General features: G+C 35.3%; 1 protein-coding gene across 2 annotated transcripts in view; it reads right to left on the reverse strand.

Annotated features, from left to right (window-relative positions):
• Positions 1-267: 267 nt before the first annotated feature.
• Stlk (Ste20-like kinase) overlaps positions 268-13,698 on the reverse strand; it is a 265,199-nt gene continuing 251,768 nt past the window's right edge. For both annotated transcript variants that reach the window (XM_070213266.1, XM_070213268.1), the window contains one exon: positions 268-518. In XM_070213266.1, the coding sequence (XP_070069367.1) occupies positions 451-518 (68 nt within the window). In that variant the 3' untranslated portion in view covers positions 268-450. The remainder of the gene's footprint in view (positions 519-13,698) is intronic.

Consider the following 13,698-nt stretch of genomic DNA (forward strand, 5'->3'; position numbering starts at 1 on the left):
CGACTAGTAAAACTCTTAGCCGAACTGAGTACTAGGCTTAAGTAGGAAAACATTAAACGTGAAAGTTGAGACACCTGTTTTGTATAAAAAATTAACACTGCTACTTAAATTAGGCGAGCTTATGCCTGCAAAAAACGTGACTGATCTTTGGTTGCCTATCTCTCCGCCCAAGTCCATTTCAGGAATCGAACACTACTATGGCACCGCAACAGAAAAATTTTTTTTGTTCAGTATTAATGCAAGCTTGATTTAATAAAATAAATGTACTTTTGTTTTATTAACGTGATTAGAGTTATTTAGTTTATTTCGGAAGAAATATAATTAAAAATATAAATCCAGCAATCTTATATATTCAATAAAAAATAATCCGTGAACATGGATTCCTAAAAGCTTAAAGGGAAAAGGAATTACTGAAATGTAGCACAAAAACACAAATTTAATTTAAGTTCATTAAAAATTCCATAATGTAGCATCATAGTTCCTGATTCTGTTGTTATCAGCACCACAAACTGTTTCATCTGAAAAAAGAAAAATTTAATTTTATTAATTACACTATATAACATACAAAATTTACCACGATGGATGAAAAGAAATCGTTTTCGCCTCGAATTCCCAATTTGACAACGCATGGATTTTAAGAAAAAATACCTCAAAGTTGGAAATATTTCGAAATTTGCCAACTTTTTTTGGAGAATGCAGTTCAAGTTGGATATTCGAAGCGAATACAATTTTGTAGCATCCATAGAGGTAAATAAAAATAACATTAATTTTGTAAGACAGTGATATTATTATATACCTGTATCCCTGTCTAAATGGAAAAATTGATATTTAATTGGATACGTCTATAGACCAAACCGTAAGAGCTAGAGTAGCCAAGTTTTTGCACAGTATTGCTCAAAAAGTCCCAACATCAATATTTACCATGAAAAAAGACCTATTGGAAATGATTGACTCCCAGCCGTCTCTAAAATGCCTGCGTATGGTACGCCTTGCTCCATGGACGCGAGGTGGTACCAGGGCAGTGTTAAAGTGGTGGCCTGCGACAATCAGCGATCAGCAGATATGTATCAGAGAGCTGAAACGAGTCAATCATTTTCGGATACACCCGATCATTTACTCGTATCCGTTTTGATTAATCGCTTCGGCTGAGTGAAACGATCGTTCGGCTTCAAGATATTACCCGTTTGTGATCGAATAATATGTACAATCGGTTGGTGTGCGGCTTCGCGTTTATCAGTGTGTGGCTTGAAGATATTACAGTGTGACCGTGCAGCTGGAGTTTATCGTGCATTCGTCAGCTGTCCTGCCCCGGTTATGTTGTTTGGTTAATAAGCACACATGCATGGAATCGATATAATATTATTATACCCGTTACTCGTAGAGTAAAAGGGTATATAAGATTCGTGCAAAAGTATGTAACAGGTAGAAGGAAGCGTTTCCGACCCTATAAACTATATATATTCTTGATCAGGATCACCAGCCGAGTCGATCTAGCCATGTCCGTCTGTCCGTCTGTCCGTCTGTATGAACGCTGAGATCTCGGAAACTACAAAAGCTAGAAGGTTGAGATTTTCCACGCATATTCTTGGGCTTCCTACGCAGCGCAAGTTTATTTTAGACGAGTGCCCCCTCTAACGTCCACAATAGCCCACTAACGTGTTTAAAATGGGTCCTGCGCCCACATCTTTAATGATTTCCGAGAAGTATAAATGCAATTTTGTTGTGTATATTTATACCTATCGAAATGTAGAACACATTTTTCAAATCGGACCATTCATTAAAAAGTTATACGCAATCAAAATTTATATATCAATCTCCCTCGCACTCCCTTTAGCTGAGTTACGATTACTAGTCGGGACACCAACCCGAGTGCAGAGTTCGCACTCCCCTTAGCTGAGTGACGGGTATTAGATAGTCGGGACACCAACCCGACTATAGCGTTCTCTCTTGTTTTTTTTAATGATAATATTTTATAAAAAGGAGTCAACATCGCTTTATTTAATTAATAATGAAATTTTTAATACTTCTTTTGTTCTCATTAAACATATAATACATTCAAAAGCATACCATGAAAAAAGCCCTATTGGATATGATTGACTCCCAGCTGTCTATAAAATGCCTGCGTATGGTACGCCTTGCTGCATGGACACGAGGTGGCACCAGGGCAGTGTAAAATTGGTGGCCTGCAACAATCAGCAGATATGTACGGCGACAGCTATGCTCGGAGAGGCGTACGAACATTGTCCCAATCCAGACGAGCTGGTCCTTCGATATTGGAGAGGCCTGGTGTCCCGGAGGAAGTGGACCTGAGCGATTAGGAGGCCGACGCACTGTGGGGCGCCTAGAACAAAAAGCCTTCCAAAATGGTTTTTAATAAAAACGCTTCCTTCTCCCTGTTGAATAATTTTGCATGAATACAATATACTCTTTTAACTCTACGAGTAACGGGTATAAAAAGTTTTTATGTACCCTTTTACTCTCCGAGTAACTGGTAAAAATTAGCCTGCCATTTTGTGCCTCTTCTGTGATTCTATGATACCTATAAGATATCCTTGCCCGATTAAAAAAAAAAGTAAACATATAGTTAAATTGAGAAATAATGACATAATCCCAATTTATATGAACCAATATTGAAATAGAACCGATATATTCCCCTTTGTAATAAGCGTTTATACTGCAGCTAAAAGTTGACCGATTTGAATAATTTATTTTTTCCAAAAATCAAGTTAAATTTTAAAAAACAAGAAAGGAAGTTAACTTCGGCAGGCCAAAGTTGGTATACCCTTGCAGTTGAAATACATACTTACCTTCCTTGAGAGCTTTAAACTCTTTATCTCGATGGGTCCTGTTCAGGTATATCAGATGTATATTGGGCATTTATTAGATTTGGTATAAAACGTATAATGTTCGAATATTCCTATGAGAGCCATAAGATATAGTGGTCCGATCCGACTCGTTCCGACATATGTACTACCTGCAGTAGAAATAAGACTTTTGGGAAAGTTACATCGCGGTATCTTTAAAACTGAGGGACTAGAAACGGGCAGACGGACAGACGGACATGTCTAGATGGATTTGGCTATTGGTGCTCATCGAGAATATATATACTTTATGTGGTCGGAAACGTCTCCTTCACTGCGTTGCAAACATCTGACTGAAATTATAATACCCTCTGCAAGGGTATAAATATTGGAAAACTTAGAACCATATAAGTAATTTATTGATATAAGAAAACCATTCCAACCGAATTTCCCCCGAATTGTAAATCTCGATGTCACAGACGTAATTTTTGACGGTTTCTAAATCCCCCGTATTTTGCCGGACGTTTTGATAAAATTACCCAACTTACAAACGTTTCCCAAAAATATAACTTTATTTAAGACAACTGTAATGAATTTTATGAACTACCTGCATACTACGATTTTTATACCTACTTCGGGTTATATTTAAAATATGCATTTTATAAAAAATTACCTAAAAAAATCCGTCGGCAAACCGTCTACCTGGCAGTGTTACCAATTAGCTAGCACTTTAAAATGCCAAATTTGTCCACATTTCGGAGTTAGTTATCGAAATGTTTTGTTAACGAATTATTTATTCAAAGGTACTTAGTATTGTAGTTAAAAATAAAACTTATTTCTGGTAAAAATGTTATGGTAATAGGAGTTGTAGTTATTGAGAAATTAATAAAAAAAGGCCGCCTTTGCAAAAAGTTGGCATCACTGTCGTGAAAAAATGTCCTATTTTTGCCAGGTAAAACGCTGGCTGTGAAGAAGAAGAAGACATACATGTAAAAAAGTAAAACATTTTTGTTTATTATTAATTTAAACTAATAAGCTTTGCTAATTTTCAGGGGTAAACATAGGTTACCAGCGCAAGACACCATATTCATCCGATTCATTCGCGATAATATCGACATTGCCAAAGGATTTACTCAGGGCGGCCGCATTCTTGTGAAAGGACCTGGCCAATGAGTTAAATCTCCATGGTAGTCCATGTAAAACCGTTGGTAAGGATCTCCTCTGCGTCCTAGCCTCTCGCAGTTTATGCCTTCGCAAGTACTCTACAGCAGACGGCATTTTGGTTCGCTTTTAAAAATCTTGCCAACTTAGAAATGAAAATAAACCAACGCAGCCGCGGCAAACCGCTGTTCAGGGCTGCAATATGTAGCCTGGCGGGTAATTCAAATTTTTCATTTTTTTCTTTTATTATGTACAATATGCGCTTTAAACATATATTCTTTTTGTAATTTTGCAAGAAAAACATAAATTAAGTTTACAACTTATTGGAAAATAGTCCAAATAAGTCAAATAAAATTTGATAATTACTGAATATTCGATATTTAGTGTATGCGTCCAGCCCTGGTCGTTTTTCGGTAAATTTTCCGAAAAAAGGAAATCTCTCGAATTCCTGTGACAGCAACGGTTTTGGTCCCCAAAACCGTCGACGGTTTCTGTGACACCCCTGATAAAAAGCATTTTTTTCCTAAAAATTTCCTACAACAACCAAATTTACCGAAAATAAATTTATTTTATGATGTTTTTTACATATTTAAATGCCTTCAAAAATACCCAAGCAAAAAATATTCGCTTTAGGGCTCCGCTGATTTAAAGCAGACTTTTGGCCTTTTCGCCCCATTGTGTGACGTCACTGTGGTGGAGGTAGCAGCTGAGGATGTCACTAAGACAACCTACACCACAGTAAAGCAGCGGACGCTGCTCTATTGTTTCTCCTGGCCGAGGGCGGAACCGACCTGGTCTTAATACAAGAACGAGAAAAAAAAAGAATACAAGCTTATGCTTGACTTCAAAGAAGGTAAAATTCAAACCAGCAAAATTCACAGAAGCATACAACGCGGCATTCAAAGCTGCCCAGAGGGAAACCAAGAGGCAAGAAACAACCCCCTTGGTGGACAGACAGACAAACAGACAGACAGACAAGTTCTAAATTTCCATTCTCCTTAAAGGACTTTAAAATGTGTCGCTCACATCTTTAAAGATTTAGGAAAAGTATAAATAAATCGCCGAAATAAAGTTGAATAACCTTTATTCGATCGAAAAACAAAAGATTTTGTAGATTTTACATCTAATCTTTTTGAAGCACAGAAAGCAAAAGCGAGTACTTAATGCGACGATTCTTTTGGTGCAGTATCGATACTTTTATTTTTGGAGATAATAGATTTGAATTATAGTTGGACAGAACTTTTGTAGACCTGACAACTCCTTGTCTTTTCTTTTCCAATAATCGGCCATCCTGAATTATCATTCGGCCCAATTTCGGGTTTAACGATAGCCGATGCCTCACTATGTGCGCTTTATGGCCACGAGCTCATAGATTTTGTAGTTCAACTCCTTCTTGAGACCCCTGTTGAAAAATCTACGATTTTCCTGTTGAATTTTGGCAATGTTATCCTGCGCTTCCATACGAACGGTCTCTCTATCTTGGTGCAATCCTTCGATAGCGGCGACTTTAAGGAATGTGTTCAGCTCTGTTACTTTATTAATCCTCATTTCAACGCCGTACTATGAGAAAAAAGTCCGCTTTTTTGGCATAAATGAAAAAACTTAAAAGTTATAAAAACAATATAAAAAAAAATTTACGCGTCACCGATAATTATGACTTGTTGTATTTTTGTCCGTTTTTGCCACTATAAAAAAAGAGGCCTAAGGGTCGGGATAATAAAAATTTTTATTTAATAACAATCATACCCTATTTTGTATTTGTTATCTAAATAAATATGTTTTCTATAAATAAACAAAATATTCTGATCATTTTTAGGGGTGGTGGTGGGTTGGTGTTTTTACAACGGTAATGTTTTTTCCATATATACCCTTGCCTATATGCCTATTTAAACAGTTTTTAAATTGTCAAAAATCAAAACGCCTACTTCCTACTACCTGCAATAGAAAGAAGACTTTTGGGTATAAAAACAAGAAATATAACTTCCCAGGGGCGGGTTTTTTCTATTCTTAAACGAAATGTAAAAACAGAATTCCTACGCAGCGCAAGTTTCTGGCGCCCACACCTTTAAAGATCTGCGAAAAGTATAAATGCAATTTTGTTGATTTTTTTAAACCTATCGAAATGTAGAAGACATTTTTCAAATCGGACCATTCATTAAAAAGTTATGCGCACTCAAAAAAATGTTATATTTCTATCTCCCTCGCACTCCCTTTAGCTGACTGACGGGTATTAGACAGTCGGGAGACCAACCCGACCTTAACGGTTTTTTTTCGAGTCTAGTTGTCCGATCCAGTCGGTTTCGATTTATATACTGCCTGTTTCTGATGTAATAAATGCAGGGACTGAAAGATCGTGTAGATCTTTATACCCTTGCAGAGGGTATTATAATTTCAGTCAGATGTTTGCAACGCAGTGAAGAAGGCGTTTCCGACCACATAAAGTATATATATTCTTGATCAGCATCAATAGCCTAGTCCATCTAGCCGAGTCCATTTTTACTACTTCGTAGTTTTAAAGTGGTTCATGATGAAAATTTTTGATATAAACTACTTGATCTGTGTTTGTGGTATTTAGTAATCTTATATATGGGCAATTCTCTGGGGATGTCAACCAAGCCAAAAAGCGTAAAACTTGAAAAAAACATATTTCTATACGATTTTGCACTGATATTTGATTCTAGTTAGATGGGTCCTCAACTAAGCTAATTAATTTGAGTATCCTTGGATAATTTTCCAGGACAATAGCTGTATATGGACAAAAAAATCATTTTTTTGGTATTTTTTAAAGTGGCTCTTAAAAGGGTTTTTTGACGTTAAGGTTACAGAAAAACCACCTAAGAAAATGACGGAAAAATCTGTCGCGTGCAACATGTAGCGTGTGACAGTCACATCGAAGCCAATAAAAAATTAACCACTCAATATTTTGTAATCAAACTAAATACATTTCAAAGAAGAAAGAACAAGGAACACTATAAAATGAACTCCATTAAAATATTCCTTCACGTTTTGTTACAATCGAAAGTTGAGCAGGAAGTCAAAAAAGTCTCTTCTATCGGTGTCGCGTGCGTAAGTCTTGGCTTTCTTTATATCACTATGGACGGCAGTCCATGTAGTGACGAAGCGCACCAGGAGAGTGTGCGAAGGCGACTACTATATATAGACGAAGAAATGAAAATCTACTGTGATGGTCCGATCATAATGAATGATACACCTATCGAAAGGTATTGCGAAAACTAACAGGATTGCATACCAAGACTCTAAGAAAATCAATTGGCTTGGGAGAGAGAGCGGTGAAAGTGAAAAAGTGAAAATTTCGAAGTTTGGAGCTGTTGGGGCCGGTGGGGATAAAGGCCCCCTCGCAATGTTTTAGTTGTATTCCTTTTGAAAATACCCGTCGAATGAGGGGTCATTTGTCAAAATCCGACGCTCCGTTCAAAAGTTATAGCCAAAATAAGATTTTCTTCGTCTTTCCAAAATGAAAATTTAATTCTGTTTGTCAGTTTGTCAGTTTGTCCAAAACATGTTTTTTAAGTTTTGAGAATTTGATATGACGTTCATCACATCGATATAAAAAACTTTTGTTCTACCACTTTTGGAAAAACTCGCTAGTTAAGCGGGAAAACAGCTATAAATAGCTAAAATTCGGAAAGCCGTAACTTCTATACTACTAAAGCTACAGACTTGTGCTGCATCTCGTTTGAAAGGTATAAATGCTATAAACGCCTCCTATATGCAATTTGTGTAAATGTAATACTTAAAAAAATATGAACAAAAGACAATTTTTTAAAACTTTTTTTTTAGCTTTTTTTTATTTTTCTCAAAAACGGCTCTAACGATTTTCTTTAAAACCTTAAACTGTATAGCCCTTGAGATACCTTAAATTTTGGTATATAACACATTTCTGTAAAAAGTCACGTTTAAAAGTTATTTTTATAGGAAAATAGCCACTTTTGCCAGCTCGAACAATTAACGCTCCCTGAGTATTGAATTTTGTGGGACGGTATCCGAACTGTATTTTAGGGTCATGGAATCAGTAAATTTGCACTTAAGAGTTCCATATAGGAATCTTTTGTTCTACGACTTTTGGAAAAAGCCGCTACTTTAGCGGGAAAAAGCTAAAAATAGCTAAATTTCGTTAGTTTGTAAGTTCTACACTACTTAAGGTACCGACATGTGCTATACCTCGTTTAAAAGGTATTTTAAAATACTTAAACGCCTTTTTAACTTAATTTGTTTAAATACAATGGCTTACAAATTATGATTGACCAATTTAAATTTAAATGTATAAATTAGCTCCTATGAGAGCAAATGTAAACAAACAAAAACTTCTGATATCAAATAAAAACACCTCTTAACGAGGTAAAAAACTAGTGACGACCGCACCTTCAACATACAAAAGTTCTGATATCAACATTTGTGACGAAAAATTATTACACTCGTCATTAAATAGACTTTCTAATATTTTCTCATTCGGCACGCTGCAATAGAAAATGCCTGTGAAGGGAAAAAGGCTGGAATAGTTTGCTAGGGCGGGCCGAATGAGAAAATATTAGAAGGTCTATTTAATGACGAGTGTAATAATTTTTCGTCAAAAATGTTGATATCAGAACTTTTGTATGTTGAAGGTGCGGTCGTCACTAGTTTTTTACCTCGTTAAGAGGTGTTTTTATTTGATATCTTAAAAACGAAAAATGCCCCAAAGTCAGCCCAAGCACATATATTAGTGCTAATCAAGACCTTTAATTTGAGCCCAGTGCCAAAAGAAAATAAGTCCTGCACAGAGAGAATTCTGACGTTCTCATCTGAGTTGAAAATGTTCTTAAAAATAGAAAGGCCTTTTTCAAGTTCAAAATGTTTTAAATGTGCTTAACTTAAGTTGAATTGGTTCTTAAAATCTATTTGAGCTTAAAATATTCTTGAAATAAGAACGAATCGTTATTATTTTAGTACATGTTTCTTAAATAAAATCAATTTTGTTCTCAAAACCCACAATATCTCAAAATGTTCTTAGTTTGAGAACGAAAGGGACTAAGGAAAGAACCAAAATTATGTTGCATTTAAACTTAAAATGATTTAAAACTCTATTCTCAAATTTTTTTTTGGATTTCCTAGAACGCGTTAGGATGTTTTCGTTGGACACCTAGAACGCACTAGACTTTGCTCCAATACGAATTTACCATTAGATTTGCCCTTTTCGTCTTATATATAATTCCCAACTGGTTCTAGCCCTTCATGAACCAAGCCTAATTCAGACTCTGAGACTTTAAGGGCCGTTTTCTCGTCCGTTTGTTAAATTTAAAGTAGGGTTAAAGCCTTGAAATCGTATGGAAAATCAGAGTTTTAACCCTGCTTTAAATTTAACAGGCGGACGAGAAAACGGCCCTAAGACTTTTTTTCTGGCTTAAGTCTTTAATAAACTCCCACACTAGCTGGAAGTCAAGTGCAACCCGCATCTTTATAAGGTGTAATTGCACAACTACCTTTTTAATATTACTTATAAATTACTCTTATCCTTAGCTAAAATCAAACTCAAAATGCTATAGAATTGAGAGAAAAAAGTGCTGAAAATAGAACAAATGAACTTATATTTGTATCCATTTGATTTTAAAATGTTCTTGAATTAAGAACAAAATCAACTTGACAATAGAACGAAGTGAACTTAATGTCGGATATTTAGCTAACACCATTTCGTTCTGATATTGAGAAAATTCAACTCGAAATGAGAACATTTGTGCTTACCCGGTTTTTAAGAACGAATGTTCTTGATTTGAGTGCAATGTTCTTGGTTCTTTTTCTCTGTGTGGAAGATGGTTTTTTTCACCTTCAAAGCGCATGAACGTCGAGTGCGACAGCAGAGAATTGCCCATATACATTTTGAACTGTTGCTATGGTATTTGCGATAAAGATACCATGCTGAATTTCTTGATTCGGAATTAATAAGCTGTCTTATTCTGAATTTATTTCGATTTTTCGGACGACTTGGGATCTTCTTAGCAGAATTAGGAAGTTGTTGCCAAAACTGTATGCTATTGGAACATAAATCGGATATTTGAGGTAATTTGGTCTTATTATAAGCAAGTCTTCAGACGGCCTGAAGTCTAATTGACAGATGTATCTTTTGATAAAATCGATTCCCAATATTCCATCACATGGAATAGCGAATTGCATATTTACGAAATTATTGAATTATGTACTTAGAAGTTTGAATTTCAATGGAAGTTAGGCCTTTTGATTTGGTAACTCCCTGACTAATACCCTGTATGTTTATGATGTGAAAATGATCGGAATTTTTTTTCATTATGGATATTTTTGCGCCAGTAACTAGTAGAAAAACTAATTCTTTTCCTGTTTCAGGGGATAAATGTATTTTGACTGAGATTTAAAGTGTGAATTTTGATGTTGTTTACTATCGTGTATCTAAAGGTGATTGGGAGTTTCCCGAATTTGTTTGGGCTACCCTAATGTTGTTATTGAGGTTGTTGTTGTTACCACCATTACCGTTGTTGTTTTCCCCACAGCTGTTTCCGCCGAGGTTGTTTCCCCACGGCTGTTGTTTCTGTAGTAATTGTTATTTTGGTTATTTTTATTTTTAATATATGATACATATACATATATACATATTAGAGCCCTGCATGAATGGATTCAATGAATTATTTTGAATTTTTTTCTGTTATATGAATGAATTAATTAGAATTTTAAGTTTAATAGAATTGAATGAATTTGAATTTTGACTTTAATAGAATTGAATGAATGAATGGCATGAATTCCGAAATAATTCAAACGACAATTTATTTTGAGGAAGAAAGGGCCATTACTTTGTGATTAAATCTGCCTAAATTTTATTTACTATGCAGTTAACAATGATTTGTTAAAAATTTTCCGCTTTTTGTTCTCAAAAGAAAGCACAAAAAAAATCTGATAAATTCAAAAAATTCATAAAATAATTCATTCGATTCATTCAATATATACAATATATGAAGCTTCTAGGAGCTTTCGTAGGTTGTCAATTTCTGTGGGGAATTTTTCTGCAGTTTTACCTTTTTGGCTTGTTTTTGCCATTTTTGCTTTAATTACTTCGGATGTTTCTCCGACTATAGTATCTTGCAGTTTATAGCTTCTATTGTTGTTTCGTTTTAGACTCTGTATAATGTTGATCCAATTATTTTGGATTTGATGACTTCCACAGCCAAAATCTCAAATGTACCTTTCGTAAGGTTAACCAACTTCAAAGCTGTTACGAATCTCTGAAGGTGTATCCTTTGCCCGTTAAGCTCCGGTATGGCACTTGATATTTCTTTTATGTATGCCCTTTGAGCATTTATCTCCTCAGGCATTGTGGTTGTTTTTATTTCTACAATGCTGTTGCTAAAATCCGAGTCGGTCAAGTCCTGGCCTGATAATTAAGATTGAATAAGGACTGAGGAATAGTGAGGTTGTTTATATCTTTTTCCTCTATATCGGGATCTGTAGAGATAGGGTCGTCAGTCTCAGCTTGTACTGGTCGATCTGATGATTCTGACTCTTCTCTAGTTTCTACCTTTAACGGTGTGTTTAGGATAGTTGGTACCGAAATTGTTAAGTCGTACCTTTGCTTTATAGCTATTAGGTAATCCCGTAATATTTTTAAATATTTTGATACCTCAGACCAATGGGCTTTGTTTAGCCTGTCTCTCTGATCGTGTATTAGTATACGCGGTGTATTGAATCGGTTTACAAATATTTCGGCATGCTTGTTTACAGTGTTTTGATTTGCTGGCCGGGGTCTTGATAATGCCTTATAAGATCTGTCAAAATCAATTTTTAAATAATTTAGTTCTTTATATAATTCTTCTCATTCCATTATTTAATGGAATATTTTCTACATTCTTGAAACCATCAATGAAAGATGTCTTCCAAGTATCTTGTTATTGTAAATAACTGTTATTCGAATTTGGTCGAAAAAAATCGCTCTCCCATTTCTTGTCTTGTCAAATTATGAATTTCGTTGGAATAATTGGTAAAAAAAGGAGAGCAAAACATCAACTGAATTGTTGATATCTATGCCACCTTGATCAGAAAAACTTTTTGATCGAAAGCAACAGTGCGTATGGGTGATAAACTTTGAAACCAATTCGCAAACCCTAAAACACGATTTTTTTAAAAATTGTCTTTTGGTATACCTTGAATACCACAATGTGCACCGCATAAGCGGGTGAGAGTAGGACCTTAAAAATTTCCATACAAATGTGGACCACCCTAATGGACATACATCTCTAAAGATTATAAAATGAAAGTCCGATTTTTAAGGGGATACGACCAAAGCCCAAACCGTAAGAGCTAGAGCAGCCAAATTTTCTCACAGTATTCCATTGGGGGCGTAGGCGACCACTGAGGTCCGAAAGGTTTTGCCGTTCCGAAAATTTCCCAGTTATTCCGCCATCCAATTTTGACGGACTTTGACGGGCTCTTTTATGCGATAGTTAGGCGATGTTTTCTCGGTGCAACTCTGAATTCTTCCTCTTGACTGTGAAAATTGGAACGATCACTGCGAGAACAAATAAAATCGATGGCGGGAAAAAATTAACAAATGCTTCAGCTCATTGTTTTTTGGGTTTTTTTTTAATTATTTGTAGTTTGATATGAGCTGAAAAGCGTTCGCAAGCAGGTTGCTATGTGTGGGCCAAAATGTAAGCTGTTGTGCGTACAAAAACATCAATGTTTGCAGCAATGTGTCAAATTATGTTCTGCACTTCGTAAATATAACTAATATTAAAATTTTAAATATTAAAATATTAAAAGTGTACGTTCAGATATGTTTTTTAACTTTTTTTTTTGTATTATTCTACAATAAAATTAGGAGAACTCAATTTTACGGCAGTTTTCCCGAGTTGAAATCCCCCTTCGTTAATGTTGAGCTGAGCAACTGCTCTTCAGTCAGCTGTTATTGGATGGTAGATGGTGGATGGAGTTCTGTGGGAACAAGAGTTTCACATTCGTCAAAAATCCCAACCGTTTCAAACGGATGGACTCTATGGGAAGAGGCTATAAAATGGTTGGAATTTCAAAATTTTGATTTTGCAGAATTTTAGGTCTTGAAAAGGCCTAATTAAAAATCAAAAAAAAATTTCGTATCCCCCATAATTTGGGGGCTACATTTAAAACTAACTTTTCGATTTAAAAAATCTAAACCGCTGCTCCGATCAAGATTCTATGGCCCAAATGCCTAAGTTTAATTTTTCAAGTTTATAACATTTTTTTAAGTATTTTTAACGAATTTATTTGGATTTTCTTAGTTATTGCGTTGCATTTTGTGGAGCCTGCCGAGAGAGCGAAACCCAGAGAGCGGATGGCAAGAGAGCGACGGCCGAGAGAGCAACAGCCAAGGAAACTGACGATGGGAAGGGGTAGTGCTGTGCGGAAGGGGGAGGGGCAATTTAAGTTAAAATTTGTTTTGAATTTTAAAAACTTAAACTGCTGTTCGATCAATATGATTTTCGATCAATAGTCAGTCCTGTGGATCAAATGCTTAGGTTTTATTTTTCAAAAAATATTTTTCATTTTGTAGCAGAAGTAAGAGCCTTATTTAATTTCCACCATGGAAGAAGATAAAAAATTACTACAAATTCTGTAAGCAAAGCCAAAGTTTCCAAGTTAAATATTAATCTTAAGATTCGAACTTTTGCCAAATGCAAAATTTGACGAGTTTAAAATTAATAATTATCAATCAAATGTGGAATCGGAACATAATAAGTTACTT

This window comes from Drosophila takahashii, chromosome 2R, assembly GCF_030179915.1.
Source record: "Drosophila takahashii strain IR98-3 E-12201 chromosome 2R, DtakHiC1v2, whole genome shotgun sequence".
In the NCBI taxonomy this organism is placed as follows: domain Eukaryota; kingdom Metazoa; phylum Arthropoda; class Insecta; order Diptera; family Drosophilidae; genus Drosophila; species Drosophila takahashii.